General features: G+C 34.1%; 1 protein-coding gene and 1 pseudogene across 1 annotated transcript; both read right to left on the bottom strand.

Annotated features, from left to right (window-relative positions):
• Positions 1–1,924: 1,924 nt before the first annotated feature.
• LOC132804494 (uncharacterized) lies at positions 1,925–3,508 on the bottom strand (annotated as a pseudogene).
• Positions 3,509–4,859: 1,351 nt separating this feature from the next.
• On the bottom strand, positions 4,860–5,327 carry LOC132804493 (uncharacterized). Its single transcript, XM_060818907.1, has one exon. It carries the CDS (start codon positions 5,325–5,327, stop codon positions 4,860–4,862), a length of 468 nt encoding a protein of 155 aa, XP_060674890.1.
• Positions 5,328–18,636: the final 13,309 nt, after the last annotated feature.

The raw sequence follows: 18,636 nt of genomic DNA, 5'->3' as shown, positions 1-18,636 counted from the left end.
CTGATAAGTAAGACCTAATTCATGATCCCTACATTCTAAGCTTCATTTTCGTATACATATAGTTAGTTTTAGTCAAGGTTTTTGTTAGTTTTCCTAGATAAATTGTGTGTAAAATACTCGATAAAAATATTATTTTAATAGTTTTTTTTTTTTATATGAGTGGTTCATATTTCAATGTATTTTTTGGAAAATAAATTTGTATTATTTAAGCTATTTTCGTTTCTTTAAAAATATATGGTGTAGATTAAATAAACAAAAATTATTATTATTTTTATATGTGTGAAATAATAGTTTTTTTTTTTCCAATTATTCTGCAAAAATGGTAATTTGGGTTTGATGAACAAAGTGTTTCAATAGAAAAATTATATTTTTATATATATATATATATCTGTCTCTGTGTGTGTGTGTGATATGTGTGTGTGTGTGTGTGTGTGTGTTTGTGTGTGTGTGTGTGTGTGTGTGTTTCTTTGGTAAAATATTTTTGGATAAAAGCCGTGGGTATTATAATTATGTTTTGAATCAAATTAAGTAAATTACATGGGTTTGGTAAGTTACTTAACACTCTCTATCAGTTTATAAATAAATTGGTAATGTGATAAATTTGTTATTTTTTTTTTTTTTACTGCTTTAGATGTACCATATAATATTGGTGTTCTCTACGGTTATGTCTTTTGATTAGAGTGCAAGTATTATTTAGTCATCCTGTAAGTTCTAAGTGAGAGAGGGTTAGCAGGTATTTTGCATAATGAGCATTAGCTAGCATCCCCTTAGCTGTAAAATGACAAGTTATTACCATCAATGCCTTAGGATGCCAAAGCATCCGATTGCAAATATCTCTACTAACTCTTTGTTAGGGATGCTTGGGCCATGTGCCATCTAATGGTATAGAGCATGGTGTATCAGGTAAATACCTGGTACATGTTATAAAAATGTTTTTAAAATATATTTTTTTTGTTTAGGTTATGGTTTTAAATTGTTTAATTACTCTTTTGTTAAACTATTAGATCATTTAAATATAATTTTTTTTTTACTATACCATATTATTTTATCTTATTTTTACCCTAAATTTTTCATAATTATTTTTAAATTAATATTTTTGCAACTCTTTTTTTTTTCTAAGTAATGTTTTGTTCCATCTTAATCTTATATAAATTTATTTTATTTCATTTTATCTTAAAATTATATTTCTATTTATTTTTATTTCCCACATCAATATTTAAATTTTCAAGGAATGTCAAAATTATGGGTTTTTGTGAAAATTAATTTTAAAAAGGGAACCTTTCAAATGAGGATTGTGAGAGAAAACCATATTTCTAAATATTTTCTTAGATTTCTTAATCTACCTTGGCCATTATTAATTCTTAATTATTATTTATTTATTTTTTATTCACTTATTTAATTATTCTTTCATTGATTTATTATATTTTATTCATTTGTTAAATATATATTTTTGTTCTTTATTTTTGTTATAATAGTACTATTTCTAATTAGACTAGTGCCACTTATTAAGATGATTAGCATCTCATTAGTTTTTTTTTTTTTTTTTTTTTTGTCAAATATGTTCCCCTAAGTCCAGATGACTAATGGATTGACCATTCAAGTGCGAGCTCACTGGTTGTCTTCTTTAGTTGCTGTAATCAAAGTAGTGCATTTCTTCCTTCTTCATATCTTTATTATTATCATTATTACTTTTGCATCCATGTTAATTTTGTTTCTTAAGATAAACTATATATATACTCATGCAATGCACAGTATATATAATTGCCATACATTATTTTGATAATAAATTGTGAAAAATAATTATAATCAAATCATATATAAAGTATCATAAAAATAGTATTAAACAAAAACTTTCAATTCAATATAATTAATCCAAATTTTGAAAAATTTCTTTAAAGACCACATTAGTGGTTGAATTGGTAGGTTATCTATTTTTATCACAAATTAATATCTTCAATTCTTTTCTATTTGTAACTCTGGAGACTGCAACATATAATTGTTCATGACTGAAAACTGATTTTCTCAGATAAAGTCCGACATGCGAAAGAGATTGACCTTGGTTCTTATTAATAGTCATAACATATGATACAACCAAAGGATATTGTCTTCTTTGAAACTTAAAAGGTAATCTCGATGGAGTTAAGATTATTCTTGGAATAAGAACTTTAAACCCAACATTGCTTCCTGAAATAACTTTTCCTTTGGAAGCATGATTGCCAAGCCTTGTAATGACCAATCTAGTCCCATTGCACAACCCCGAAGAATGATCAACATTCCTTAATAGCATTACGGGGACACCGACCTTCAATTTCAACTGATGATTAGGCACCCCATAACATTTTATGGCATTCAAAAATTCAAGTGTGTGTAGATCTCTGATAAGATCAATGTTCAAATTAGATCTACAAGTTGCATAAGAACTTAAATATGTATGTTCTTTCGTTCAGTTAAGAGAACTCATGTATTCATTTATCGATTCAACAATGTCAAGTGTCGGAGCAAGTATGGCTCTTTGTTGCAAATATGATGGGTCATTAATATTCTTTGAGAAAGAAGGATACATGCTATTGACAATAGATGCAACTGAATCTTTTGTATCCATTATCAAAAGATCATCAAGTATATCAATCATTGCATGACCATCATTCGGACTGCCAATTGTTCGATCTCCAATACTTGATATCCATTCTGAAAAACCCTTCAATTCATCCTTATCAATGTCCAAGTCAATACTTTGAAGTTTCATATTTTTTGTCATCTTCGAAACTTCACAATATTTCCACAAATATGATGAGTTTAAAGTTGTGAGAACAATGTCTTGCCTACCTAGTGATGGAGTTTTCTAGATAAAAGCTTTTCCGATATCTCCATATCCATACACAAAGAATATACCGGGTTTGACACCTTCAACAGCACCCATAATTGTTTCATAAACATTTTTTTGTTTAGTTGTGAGATTTGATACAGACTTATTATGGTCTTCATCAAAAGCGATTCTATTATAAAGCAGCTCATCCTCTTTGTCAATAGCATAACTTTTTCCACTACTCGGTATGATCTTCTCAATCTCTGGAAGAGTACAATTTTTTATCTCTTTGTCAATCAGATACAAATCTATGCAGTGGAATAAATAAACAATCAAATTACACTAATCATTATTATTATGGAAATAAAAACATTATGGAATATATAAAACCTTGATGATGCAGCATGCTGCATTGCCTGTAAAGTATATCGTCTGATAGATGCCACCGACTTTGTTCCCAAACAAATTCAAGCCTTGTTAATGAATATGACAACAAGGTTGCAAATAGATTTCTCAAATAGTGTGCAGATCCCTAATTGCTTGCTTCAACTTACCATCGACATATTCTTTATCATCATCTAACAAACCAAGTGCATAGTAAGCGTCTCTCATAGAATTATATTGAATGCCATTTATATTCACTATTTCTTCAGAAGTTGTTGGTTCCCTAACTATGTTAAGAAGTATTCTCAAATAGTACATGTCACCGCATCCCGAAGGCACAAAAATCATTCATCCACTTGCAAATCCACGGTTCCTTGGATGCCATTTCCTTTCTGAACTCTTCCATACAAATCTAGTAGGAAACTCTGCATAAGTTAGCTTTCTCGCTTCAACATATTTTTTATTTGCATCTATCCAAGCTGAAAACATCGAATTACTCATAGTATTTCAATTCGTGATAGCATCAATCGAATCGGTATTTTAAAATACTATGTTTTGCTCATTGGGAAGATGGAAATTCAATCTCTCGACTGGAGGGTCTCTATAATGAATATCAAAACCAAAAATCCTACAAGCCGCCTCACATGGTGAAATATACTTGCAATCATAGTACATATTTATTTCATCCATGTGACCATGCACATTACCATCATTAGCATTTCCATAAAAAGTTGCAGTGACACGATCATGTCCTTTATTGACATATTTAAAAAGATGTTTAATAGATCTTGACTTGTTGCACCACTTAACATTAATATGAGCACCATACTTCAAAAGTAAGTAACAGTTGTGTGAAACAACATATCTATTATCCAAGGCAATACCATTTTTTCAATTGTTCTTTGTTTTCTCTCCTTCTATAAATTGGATACCCATCTTCATCAATTGTAGTGCAATCTACATACCTTTTGGGGAAATATTTTGTACACCTTCCATCCAACATACATGGTGAATTTTTTCTTGAGCTACCGCATGGTCCATGGATCATCAAATTTTTAACTGCATCATAGTATTCTGGATCATTTGCTTCATTATGAATTTCAATTGAAATGATATTGTCAATATCTTCACCTATTGGATATTTTTCCTGTTGATATAAAAAAAGCAGTATATGTGCATGTGGCAATCCACATTTTTGGAACTCAACAGTGTATATTACTACAGCAATGTATATTGATATTAAAAGTATGATAGTCAACATATATCATCAAATATATATATATAAATATATATTGTAGTAAGATTATATTTATGTTAGTTAAATAATATTATTTAAAGGATGCAATTTATAAAAAATATTCATCAAATAAATACAAAAAATTACCTACTTTGACTTTTCCAAATATCTTGTTTTGTCTGAGATCATTTATCAACTGATCTAGCTTGACTTTGAATATTCTACAAAGTATATCTGGCTGGTCTTCAGGTTTTAAACCTCTACTTTCTACAAAATGAACAACCTCTCGCCATTTTGGATTACATGTAAGTGTGATAAAAAGCTCAGGGTATCCAACCCATTTACATATTGCCATTGCATCTTGGTAATTTTGGATTATGTATCATGCCCCACCTATAAAAGAAGAAGGCAATATAACATGTTTTTTTTTTTTTAAGAAGCATCTGTTTCGCCTCTTAAAATTGCTTTTGCCAAACCTCCATACATCTCAGACCTTAATTCTTTTTTGTTGGTGCATAAATATGATAGACGTGATGATTTAACCATCATATATGCATCAACTGAAAGTTGCTGGAACAACCTTTTTGAGAATAAAATATTCGAGGACTCATTCTCTCTTTCTTGCAATCTATAGGCAAAGATTTCTTTCATGCTTAACCTCTTCCTTCTAGCAAACGATTTTGTGTCTAACTGCTTTAGTGGAACATCCTCTCGATATCCATCTTGGCCATATGGAAAAAGCAAAGGGTATTGAAGCCCAAGATATGAAGCGTTTAATTTGTTGATCCGTTTCAACTCTCTAGTTTGAGTTTCACCTATAATGTCTCTATCAGCCGGAGTTGTTTCAAAGTCGCCAACTACCAAAGCTACAACTTCTGATAAAGTTGGTAAATTGTACATCCTTCCATTTCTTTCTCTCCTTCCAATGAGTGAAATTGTGAAGGTTTTGAGACAAAATTTTTATTTTCATTTATTATTTTTAATCTCCTTTATTTTATTATACTTAAATTATTATTCTTTATGTAGTAGTTGGGATCACTCACTGGGATAATTAGCATCATGTTTTTAAATTTGTTCCCCTAGGCCCATGTTAGTAGATGTTGATCGTCCAATTGCGAGTTCAACATCTTTATTCGTTGCCCCACTCTAAGAAGCCTTCTTCTTTCCTTTTTCTTCCTATATTGAAATATTTCTTCATATCTTATGTTGTATTAAATTCTCTATTTAATTGTTATCCCTTTGATGCTCTATATACTATGTTGGAGACAAATTTATTTAATATTATGCATATTCCCTTTATTGTATTATCATGAAATGCTAAAATTTGTGAAATTATCTATAGTAAAGGGGGAGGAATAAGGTGGTGCTCCTAGAAGTGTGTTTTCTGTGCAAAAAATTTTATAGCATGTCCAGCCCTTAGGGGAGATGCTGTAGAATTTTCCATTAGAAGGTCTGGTATGGGCGTTTCCTTGAGATCAGGGCTTATCTAGGATTTCGGAAAGAGATTCTAAATGGGTCCTAACAAAGTGGTATTGGAGCTTTAGGTTTCTGTATCCTTAAGGGACCATGCATTGTTGTGCATTCCATATATGTTTATTCTCTTGTTTTGACCATGTTGAAGCATCATTCCTTTATCTTAAGAGAATTTGTTGTCTGAGTTGGAACTATTCCAATATCTTTAGGATGTGAAATAGAAATTGCCACTCTCACAGGGGAGTCCTTATGGCCTAGCTTGATGGTAAAGGTAGCCTTCTCCGTATCGAAGATCAGGTGATGAAAGCAGAGATGATTTTGTTGGACTTTTTTGGGGTCGATGTGATCATAGGCATGGATTGTTTAGCTGCAAATCATGCCTCCATAGATTGCTACAATAAAGAAGTGAAGTTTAGGTGATTAGACTATCGGTGTTCCATGGAAAAGTTAGAAGGCCTTTATGATGTGATTCCGCCCGAGCCCGCTTAACCGATAACCCGCTAGGGTGCTGACTCGACACGAATGAAGACTAGACCAATCACAAGAGCTCAAATTAAGAGATTTAAGGACAGCCTGGGAGTATTTATACAGGGGGTAATCAATCCCAATAGAGCTTGTCCATACTTGAAGATACAAAGCCTATTCTAAGTATCCAAGTGGTGGAAGCCGATACGAACCCGGGTGACGGTTTTGGTACATTTTTTGAGTCCGGGAAGCATGAAATGGTTCCAATGCTTTATGGGTTCAATACATATGCCTAAGAGGTTATGGAATCAAGTTAAATCAGCCTCAAATGCAATCAAAAAAAGCTTGTACGGACAGCATCAACAATTTGGCCGAATTTGCTGTATTGCTTGCTGGCTTTACTGTATTTTACTGTATTAGCCTTTTCTTATTTTTCCAAGCATGGGCAACGTGTGGGACTTCATATTCAGCTTATTTGGCATCCTAAAAAGAATCTGTAAGCTGATTTGGAGCTCAAAGAGGTCAAAGATTGATCAAAGTCAACTTGATCAAAAGGCTAGCATTTTTAGTTTCCTAATTTGTTTTCACTTTTTGTTTTAGGAAACTACCATTACTTTTTGGCTTTTATTTATTTATTTTCTGGAAAAATAACTTTAGGAAGGTTTTTATTTTATTCTTTCCATTCTAAATTAATTAATTCCTAATTTAATATAAAGGAATTGATTAATCAAACTTAGATTAGGAAAGGAAGTATAGTTTCGGCCAACTAGGTTTCTTTATGTGTGTGGCCAATTTTTTTTAGGGTTTATTTTGTTTCTTTAAAAGCCCATTTAAAGGCTTAGTTATCAATAAGAATACAACTTTGATTTGATTAAGAAAATACTTGTGAGATTAATTATCTCTTTGTTCTTTGAGAACACCGAAAACACCATTAGAGAATTGGTTAATTTAGCTTGACTTATCAATAGGTTTTCCATCTCCTATTGTGGTGTCTACATTATACCAAGGTTTCTAACCACAGGTTGGTTAGGGGTTGAAGTCTATTCCATTAGAACTTGAACTTAATTAAGATCCGGGCTAATATAATATAGGTTTAAGAGCAGGTCATCCTAGGTTCGTATCATTTGGTATCAGAGCTAAATTTTGTTCAGGTTTGATCTATCTTTATTTGCTTTATTTGCTTTTGTGTTCTTCTACAACTTTAGCATTAGGTTAAGGTTGCATCCATCCCATTCACGTTCTGCATCTTTAAAAAAAAAAAAAAAATTCATTCCTAGTTGAATTAGGTTTCCTAGTTTTATCGTATTTTTGTTTCTTAGTTTGTTGGTTGTTTTTCATCATTGTTCTTGTTAATTTTGGTTTTTGTTGATTTTTGTTTGCTGTTTTAGTCTTAAATATTTGCACTCATATATTAAAAAAAAAAAAAAGGGAAAAGAAGTTTACGGCAACATTTAAAAAAAAAAAAAAAACTGCATATTTGTGTTTATTTGGAGGTCACAGGTTTGGTGTTTGTTTTGGAGTTGGAATTGCAATTTTGGTAATTATTATTGCTACTGCAGTTGTTTATGTTCTGTGAGTGAAAAAAAAAAAAAAAAAAGGAAGAGGTAAAGCCGAATAAAAAATATATATATATTTCGGTTTGTTGGAGTTTGATTTTTTTGCTGGAAATTTGTTGGAGCTGCTGGGTTTTTTGATTAGTTATTCAATATTTGAGTTGGTGGGAAATTATTTTTGCTGCTGGATATTTGGATTTTGGGTGCTTAAATTATTTGGATTAAAATCAGTTAAAGGATTTGATACAAAACTTGAATTACAAAGAACAACAACCAACAACTAACAACTATTCTATATTTTTGTTCAATTGGATTCTTGTTCGTATTTGAATTTTTTTTTTCTGGAATTTTATTCTTGAACTCATAATCTACTACCATCTGGTGTAGTTTTCAAAAATTCCAACATTTTCCCATTATCTTATGTGTTTTCTTGTCTAGAAAGCCGAAAAATTAGGATTGTTGGATTCTTCCGGTATTGCCTACCTTTTGCTTTCTGTTTTGTTGATAAGTTTAATTAAAACATACTAGTGATCTAATTGCTGTTTTGTGGGTGTTTTAATTAGAACTTTGAGATAATTCATTGAGTGGAAAAAGACAAGAGTGTGTGAGCTTAAAAGAGGGTAAAAAGCTGAAACAAGTGTACAAACACGAGTGTCGAGTTCTCATTTGAGTGAAACACGTAAGGGAGTGAAATTGTAAGGTCCTGTTTTATTTCTATTGCATTATTATACTAACATGACAGAATCAAGAATGAGGAGAGGAGATCCATCCTTGAGGATTAATGAGGAAGAGTCCGTAGCATTCCATGGCGATGGCCGAGCTACCGGGAGTGGAGACCAAGTGGACATGAGAGCTGTTTTTGAGTCATTACAGAGGGTTAGTGCTCAAGTTGAGCATATGAATCAAACAATCAGAAGACTAGAAGCCTCACAAGGAATGCCGAAAACAAGAAATAGGCAAGAATTCCATGGAGGACGAGGCCGAGGACGAGGAGGTCGCGAGAGACCGAGAGAGGAATTTGATGAGGAGCCATTCGGTGGAGACTTTAAGGAAGGTATGGACAAAACTTTTGCTGTCCAAGATAGAGCTGGCCATGGAAGATATAGGAGGGAAGATACAGATGATGATTTGGGAAATATCAAGGTTAACATCCCATCCTTTATGGGTAAAAGTGATCCCGAAGCTTATTTGGAGTGGGAAGAAAAAATGGAGATGATTTTTTATTGCCACAACTATTCGAAAGGTAAGAAGGTGAACTTGGCAACAATGGAGTTTGGACATTATGCACTTCAATGGTGGACCAATGAGCAAAATACCAGAAGGAGAGTTGGTGATGATTTAATCTCGACATGGCGTCAAATGAAAGGAGCCATGAGGAAATGGTTTGTGCCATCCCATTACCATAGGTTGCTGTATCAAAGTCTTCAATCTTTATCTCAAAGAACTAGGTCCGTAGAGGATTATTACAAAGAGATGGAGATGCTCATGATGAGGTTAAACATGAATGAGGATATAGAAGCAACCATGGCAACATTTCTTGGTGGTTTGAATCGTGAGATAGCCAACCAACTAGATTTGCAACAATACTTGGAGTTGGAGGACATGTTGCATGGTGCCATTAAGCTTGAGCACCAATTCAAGAGGAAGGGTGTAAGCTCATGGTTTAAAGGTGTTTCCAACAGTGGAAGGTCCAATTCTAGTGGCTAGAGGAACAACCCCATCTATGAAAGCAAGCCAAAGCCGAAAGTCAAAGAAGAAAGTTCAAATTGGCCAAGGAAGGAGACTAGAACCGAATCTGTCCAAGCACCAAAGAATGAGGTAAAATTAGATCCTAAACCTTCTAGAACTCATGATGTTGTGTGTTTTAAGTGCCAGGGAGGAGGACACATCGCTAGCCAATGCCCGAATAGAAGAATCATGGTGTTAAAGGCCAATGACGAGCTAGAATCGGAAAGTGAAGAAAGTGAGGATGAAGCCAAGCAAGAGGAGGAGGACTTGAAGGATGAACCCGAAACCTTGCAAGCATCCAATGCTGAATTAAACTTGCTTTCTAGGAGAGTACTTGCTGCATACAAAGATGAGGATGAAATTCAAAGAGAGAACATCTTCCACACCCGATGTGAAATTCAAGGTAAGATTTGTAGTATGATTATTGATAGTGGAAGTTGTACAAATGTAATTAATAACATTGTAGTTGATAAATTAGGCTTAATAACTATTAAACATCCAGAACCTTATAGATTACAATGGATTAATGATAGTGGTGAAATAAAAGTGAATAAACAAGCCAAAGTAAAATTTAATATAGGTAGATATGAGGATATAGTTTTATGTGATATTGTACCCATGATTACTGGACATATACTATTAGGTAGGCCATGGCAATTTGATAAAGATGCTACTTATTTTGGTTGAGAAAATAATATTGTTTTCAAGTTTAAAGGGAAGAAGGTCAAGCTGGAACTAGTATCTCCTAAAGAGGTTTACAAAGACCAATTACAAATGCAACAAAGGAGAGAAGCCGAAAAACTCAAGGAAAAAGCAAGTATGGCACCAACGGCTTCACCATCCTTTCAAGAAGGTAAGAATGAGGTTCCTGATCAAGGTAAGGTTTCTAAGACTCATATTGAATGGAAAGATAAAGGAAAAACTGAAAGAGAGGGGAAAGAAAGTGGCAAACCCGAGAGCTTGGAGAGGGAAGGGAAATCCGAAGGTTTGCGCCAATCCAAGGGGGAAAAAGAAAAAGAAAGAAAAGAAAGGTCAAGTAGCAACTTTTATTTGAGTTTAGGGGATATTAATAAGGTTATTGAGTGTAAGAAACCTTTGCTGGTCATGATTTATAAAGAAAATTATTTTAATGATCAAACTAACTTTGAAGAACTTGAATTGCCAAGTTCAATGATTTCTCTTTTGAAGGAATTTAGAGATGTCTTCCCAAATGAAATTCCAAGTGGACTACCATCCAATCAAGAGGGAAAAGGTGAGCTTGCTATCCAAGGTAAGTCTTCTAATACTCAGGTTGTGTGGAAAAATTTTAATAAAACCAAGAGTGAGAAATTTGGTGCAAAAGCCGAGAGTGAGGAAGGTGAGATGGCCGTGAGTGAGAAAGGAAAAGGAAGACAAGAAAGGAAAAATATAAATTTTTATCTTAGCTTTGGTGATGTTAATAAAGTAATTATGAATAAGAAATCATTGCTGACCATGAATTTTAAAGATACGTATTTAAAGATGTCTTTATTGCATAGAACTTTATCTGCATTGTTGAGAGCTTTACTTAGTGGTAATTTGAAAATTTGGGAAATATTGTTTGCTAACTTTAAAAAGTGTAATTTTTACCATAATGATCATGTATTTCTAGATTTTGTTGTAATAGTGTTTGACACAGGAGAATTGGTTTGGTTGTACTTACGAAAGGAAAGGTTTCCTAAACAAAGAAAGTCAAAGCTCATGCCGCCTATGGATGGACTTTTTCAAGTTTTGGAGCCGAATAACAAGAATGCCTACAAGCTTGATTTACCGGGTGAGTATAACATGAGTGCTACATTTAATGTTGCTCATTTAACTCCTTTTTCTGCAGGCGATAAGCTTGATTTGAGGACAAATCCTTTTCAAGCGGAGGGGAATGATGTGATTCCATCCGAGCCCGCTCAACCGATAACCCGCTGGGGTGCTGACTCGACACGGATGAAAACTAGGCCAATCACAAGAGCTCAAATTAAGAGATTTAAGGACAACCTGGGAGTATTTATATAGGGGGTAATCAATCTCAACAGAGCTTGTCCATACTTGAAGATACAAAGCCTATTCTAAACATCCAAGTGGTGGAAGCCGATATGGACCCGGGTGACGGTTTTGGTACATTTTTGGAGTCTGGGAAGCATGAAATGGTTCCAATGCTTTATGGGTTCAATACATATGCCTAATAGGTCATGGAATCAAGTTAAATCAGCCTCAAATGCAATCAAAAAGGGCTTGTACAGACAGCATCAACAATTTGGCCGAATTTGTTGTATTGCTTGCTGGCTTTACTGTATTTTACTGTATTAGCCTTTTCTTATTTTTCCAAGCATGGGCAACGTGTGGGACTTCATATTCAGCTTATTTGGCATCCTAAAAAGAATCTAGAAGCTGATTTGAAGCTCAAAGAGGTCAAAGATTGATAAAAGTCAACTTAATCAAAAGGCTAGCATTTTTAGTTTCCTAATTTGTTTTTACTTTTTGTTTTAGGAAACTACCATTACTTTTTGGCTTTTATTTATTTATTTTCTGGAAAAATAACTTTAGGAAGGTTTCTATTTTATTCTTTCCATTGTAAATTAATTAATTCCTAATTTAATATAAAGGAATTAATTAATCAAACTTAGATTAGGAAAGGAAGTATAGTTTCGGCCAACTAGGTTTCTTTATGTGTGTGGCCGATTTTTCCTAGGGTTTTTAGGGTTTATTTTGTTTCTTTCAAAGCCTATTTAAAGGCTTAGTTATCAATAAGAATACAACTTTGATTTGATTAAGAAAATACTTGTAAGATTAATTATCTCTTTGTTCTTTGAGAACACCTAAAACACCATTAGAGAATTGGTTGTTTTAACTTGACTTATCAATAAGTTTTCCATCCCCTATTATGGCATCTACATTATACCAAGGTTTCTAACCACAGGTTGGTTAGGGGTTGAGGTCCATTCCATTAGAACTTGAACTTAATTAAGATCCGGGCTAATATAATATGGGTTTAGGAGTAGGTCGTCCTAGGTTCGTATCACTTTATCAGGGTTAATTTATGCCTTCATTGTGAAGAAGCTATTATAGAAGGGCTGTCAAGGGTACCTAGCCCATGTGGCTGATATATGAGTATGTGGTATAAGGATGGAAGATGTGCCTGTAGTGAGATACTTTCCAGGCATGCTTCCCAAAGAGTTAGCTAGGTTACCATCGGAGAGAGAAATTGACTTCCATTGAATTGGCTTCGAGCACTATATCTACTTCGTTACCACCGTAGCATATAGCACTAGCAGAGTTGAGGAAGCTAAAGGCTCAGCTGCAAGATCTAGCAGATAAGGGTTTCATCAGACAAAAAGTGCCACCTTAAGGAGCACCCGTCCTATTTATAAAAAAGAAAGATGGTAACCTGAAGTTGGCCATTGACTACCAACAACTTAACAAGGTGATCATCGACCAATTTACTAAGTCAGCGCATTTCCTAAATATGCGAGAGCGGTTCTCACCGGAGAAATTAGACAAGCTGTTTGTGAAAGATGTCATGTGTCTACATGGAGTACCAGTCACCATCACATCTACTTAAAAGTCATGCTTCACTTCGAGAATGTGTAAAAATTAGTAGATCCGCTTGGAGAAAGGCCCAACTATAGTACCACTTTTCATTTGTAGATCGATGGAAAAGAAGAGCGTACAATTTAAACCTTGGAAGATATGCTAAGATCATGCATCATGCAATTCCAATTGAACTGGGATGAACAATTGCCGCTGGTAGAGTTTGTTTACAATAACACCTACCAAGCAAGCATCGGAATATCCCCATATAAGGCCCTATATGGGAGGCAGTGCCGGACCCCACTGTGTTAAAGTGAAGTGGGTGAGGAGAAGCTTCTTACGGCAAACAACATGATTGGGTCAGAATATCTACAGATGACTATGGACTAGGTGAGAGTCATCTAAGAAAGGTTAAAAGCTGCTCAAGATGGACAGAAGAGTTATGCCGATGTGCATAGAAACGATCTTGATTTTAAAGTGGAAATTTGTTTTTTCTTAAAGCTATCTTTGTGGAAGTGAGTCGTGTGCTTTGGCCAATGAGGGAAGCTAAGTCCTTGTTACACAAGTCCTTGCAAGATAACAGAGAGAATTGGCCTTGTGGCATATAGATTAGCACTACTAGAGGAGTTACCATGAGTACACAACATGTTCAATGTTTCGATGCTGTAGAAGTATATTGCAGACCAGTCACACATGCTCAAGACTCTCGACATCGAGTTAAGAGAATATATATCATATATGGAGTAGATAGTACAGATCCTAGATAGTGAGGTATGAGTATTATTCAAAAGGACCATCCCCCATAGTCAAAGTCCTATGGCGAAAACACTTAGTCTAGGAAGCGACATGGGAGCTCGAGGCACAGATGCAATATCAGTATCCTTACCTATTTCGATGATTCGCAAAATTTCATGGATGAAATTTTTGTAAAAGGGTAGATTGTAACACCTCATCCCCAAGTACATAAAAAATTTTCCATATGTTGACCGAGTTTGATCGAGTGGAGCCCACATTAACTTTTTGTTCTGGATAGAGTTTTGTCTTGACTGATGTACCATTGCAAAGTATGCATCGATCTGAGTTCATGGACTAGTAGCATGTCAAAAATGGAGTTGTGGTTTGAAAGTTATAAGCTAAACAAGTTGTGGTCCGAACTGTCGGAGTAGTGCCGTGTTTGACTTTTCATTTTATAAAATTTTGTTTTAACTTGTACATGGTTGTAAAGTACCCACTGATACAAGTTCATAGACCGGCGACGCACTGAGATTGGGGAGATTTTCAACGAAGGTCGATTTCTCTCAATCCAAAAACTCATTTTCAACACACCCTGCACCACCATGTTACTCACCCTCCTATCTACCATCCCACCAAATTTCACGGCCAGTGGTCGCTAGACGCACCATTGCCGGCAACGTTTACTTGTAACTATAGTGGCTCATTGGAATCTCACCGGTAAAATGTATTTTACCATATTTTTCTTGTTCATTTTATTTATTCCGAATTGATGTTTGAAAACGTATTTTATCATGTTTTATTATTTATTTCATTTGAGGTTTCAATATGAATTTTATTGTATTTATTATCTATTTCAAATTGAGCTTTTAAATTAATTAAAATATTTCATTCATTATTATTTCATTGATTTAATTAATCTAGTTTTATAAATTTTATTTTGAGGTTAATTTTGCTTTTAAACTAAAATTTTCTAACACATTTTATTTTTGATTTTATTTTATCTTATGATATTTTATTCAAAATGTAAGAATTTGTTACTAGATTATTTTCAATATTAATTTTTAATTTTAAATTATTTGTATTTTATTTGTAATTTACTTGTTATTTATTTCCTTGATTTTGTGTGGTATAGAAATGATGAGTTTTGTCAAAATAGTTTTAAAAATGGGAAACTTTCCAACTGAATGAAATTGTGAGGGTTTTGAGAGGAAATTTTTATTCACTTATTTATTTTTTCAACTTCTTATTATTTATTTATTATTATTAATCGCCTTTATTTTATTACACCTGCATTATTATTATTTATGTAGTAGTTGGAGTCACCCATTAGGATGATTAGCACCTCATGTTTTTAAATCCATTCTCCTAAGCCCAGGTTAGTCGGCATTGATCATCCGGGGGCGAGTTCGATGTCTTTGTTCATTGTCGCAATCCAAGAAGCCTTCTTCTTTCCTTTTTCTTCCTATTTTGTAATATTTCTTCTATCTTGTGTTGTATTTAATTTTCTATTTAATTGTAAACCCTATGATGCTTTGTATACTGTGTTGGATTTAAATTTATTTAATATTATGCAATTCCCTATTTTTTATTATCATGAAGTACTAAAATTTGTGGAATTATTTATAGTAAGGTGGGAGGAATAAGATGGTACATTTGGAAGTGTGTTTTATGTGTAGGGAATTTTGTGGCATATCCAACCTTTAGGGGACATGTTGCCGGATTTTCCATCGCAATGCCTGGTAAAGTTTCCCTGAGATCATGGCTTATCTAGGATTTTGATAAGGGATCCTGGATGAGTCCTAGCATGATATGTATTGCATAAGGTGTCTTTGGTTGATTTAATATATAAGCATCATAGTTATTTACAATTATGAAGTCATAGTCGATGTAGCCAAGTTACCATTTGAGAGAAATTGACTTCCATTAAATTGGTTTCAGGCACTGCATCTATTTCTTTACCACTGTAGCATATATCAACATCAAAGTTGAGGGAGCTAAAGGTTCAGTAGCAAGATCTGGCAAACAAAGGTTTCATCAGACCAAGAGTGTCACACTTGGGGAGCACCTGTCTTATTTATAAAAAAGAAAGATGGTAACCCGAAGTTGGCCATCGACTACCGACAACTTAATAAGGTGATCATCGACCAATTTACTAAGTCAGTGCATTTTCTACCTATGCGAGAGAGGTTCTCACCACAAAAATTAGACAAGCTTTTTATGAAACATATCATAAGTCTACATGGAGTACCAGTCACCATCATATCTGTTCGAGAGTCGTGCATCACTTCGGGAATGTGTAAAAATTAGTAGATCCATTTGGAAAGAGGCTTAACTATAGTACCGCTTTTCATTCGTAGACCGATGGAAAAGAAAAGCGTACAATACAGACCTTGGAAGATATGCTTAGATTGTGCATCATGTAGTTCCAATTCAAATGGACAAACAATTTCCACTGATAGAGTTTGTTTGCAATAATAGCTACCAAGCAAGCATCGGAATGTCCCCATATAAGGCCCTATATGGGAGGCAATGCCAGACCCCACTGTATTAAAGTGAAGTGGGTGAGGAGAAGCTTCTTACGGTGAACAACATGATTGGGTCATAATATCTACAGATGACTATGGACTAGGCGAGATTCATATCAGAAAGGTTAAAAGCTGCTCAGGATAGACAGAAGAGTTATGCCGATGTGCGTAGAAAAGAGATCTTGAATTTGAAGTGGGAGATTGGGTTTTCTTAAAGTTGTCTTCTGGGAAGTGAGTCGTGCACTTTGGCTAACGAGGGAATCTAATTGCTAGTTACATAGGTTCCTACGTGGTAATCGAGAGACTTAGCCTTGCGGAGTAAAATCACACTACTCGAGGAGTTATCACGAGTAAACAACATGTTCCATGTTTCAATGCTGTAGAAGTACATTACAAACTCATCACACATGCTCAAGAGTCCCGACATCAATTGAGAGAACACATATCATATATGGAGCAACCAGTACAGATACTAGATCGTGAGGTGTCAGTATTGTGCAAAAAGACCATCCCCCATAGTCAAAGTCCTATGGCAAAATCACTTAGTCTAAGAGGCGGTATGGGAGCCTGAGACATATATGCAACATCAATATCCTTGCCCATTTCAGTGATGTATGAAATTTCATGGACGAAATTTTCGTAAGAGGGTATACTGTAACACCCCGTCCCGAAGTACACCAAAATATTTATGCATGTTGACCAAGTTTGACCGAGTAGAGTGCACATTGACTTTTTGTTTTGCATCGACCAAGGAGCCATTGCAAAGTATGTATTGATCTGAGTTCATGGACTAGTAGCATGTCAAAAATGGAGTTGTGGTTTGAAAGTTATAAGCGAAACAAGTTGTGGTCCGAACAGTCCCAGTGGTGCCGTGTTTGTCTTTTCATTTTTGTAAAATTTTGTTTTGACTTGTACATGGTTGTAAAGTACCCGTTGATACGAGTTCATAGACTAACAGCATTCTTAATTTGGACATTTTCTTAAAAAGTTATAGACCTGTAAAATTTTCTCAGGACTACATTACTGTGTGCCAATCTGTGTTAGTGTAAAAAATGTGTGCACAATGCGTGTGGGCACTGTGTCACATGTCAAAAATCGAACCAATCTAGTAAGTGTACAGTGGCACCCACGAGTTATTTTGATCAGTGGAAGAGTGCCAGGACCCGTCCAAAATTCCTCACCGGAACCCTAGACAAGCCTTGATCCCAAGGAAACCCTACCGGACCCTTCGATGGAAAATCCGATAGCATCTTCCATAAAGGTTGGACTTACCATAAAATTCCTTGCACAGAAAACACACTTCTAACAATATCTCCTTATTCCTCCCACCTTATCACAATTTATTTCCACAAAGTTTCAGCACTTCAATTTTACAAGGAACCAATGCAATATTATATAAATGCATCCACATAGTATACAGAGCATCAAAGGTTTACAAAAAAATTATGGAACTTCATACAAAAAATGGTAAAAAGAAATAGTACAAGGTAGGAAGGAATGGAAAGAAAGAACTCCTTGGAATTCGGCAGCAACTAAAATGTTAAGCTTGTCCCGGACGATCACATCTACTAACCTGGGTCTAAGGGAATGAATTTAAAAATATGAGATGCTAATCATCTCCGTGAGTGACCCAATCTATTATACAATGCTTATAATAGCATAATAATAAAATGAATTAATCAATTAATAAATAAATAAATACGAAGCATTGAAAGCAATATTTTCTCTCAAAGCCCTCACAGTCCACTCAGTTGGAAATGTCCCCCTTTTAAAACATTTCACAAAGCCTGGTATCTATTTACCACAAAAATCAAGAAAATAATTAATCAAATAAATTGCAAATATATACAATAAATTAAAATCTAAGCTTATAATGAAAACTAAAAATAATTTCCATAACAATTATTAAATTCTAACACATTGTCATAAATAGAATAAAACAACTCACAATAAAATTTATATCAGAAATAAGCAAGGAAATATTAAATAAATAAAATACAATAAATTAAGAATACACATAAAATACAAATGCTAATTAGAATCAAGGTTTACGTTGGAAACACTTTTAAAACCCGTTATTAAATCTAGAACAAGATGCCATAAGATGAAATAAATAAAATCAAAATTAAACTTATATTAAGGGAATTTGGCATAAAAACAAAAATAAACTCATTATAAAATTTACTAATT

Source organism: Ziziphus jujuba, chromosome 7 (genome assembly GCF_031755915.1).
Source record: "Ziziphus jujuba cultivar Dongzao chromosome 7, ASM3175591v1".
Lineage (NCBI taxonomy): Eukaryota > Viridiplantae > Streptophyta > Magnoliopsida > Rosales > Rhamnaceae > Ziziphus > Ziziphus jujuba.
This window is presented reverse-complemented; position numbering and strand designations above follow the sequence as displayed.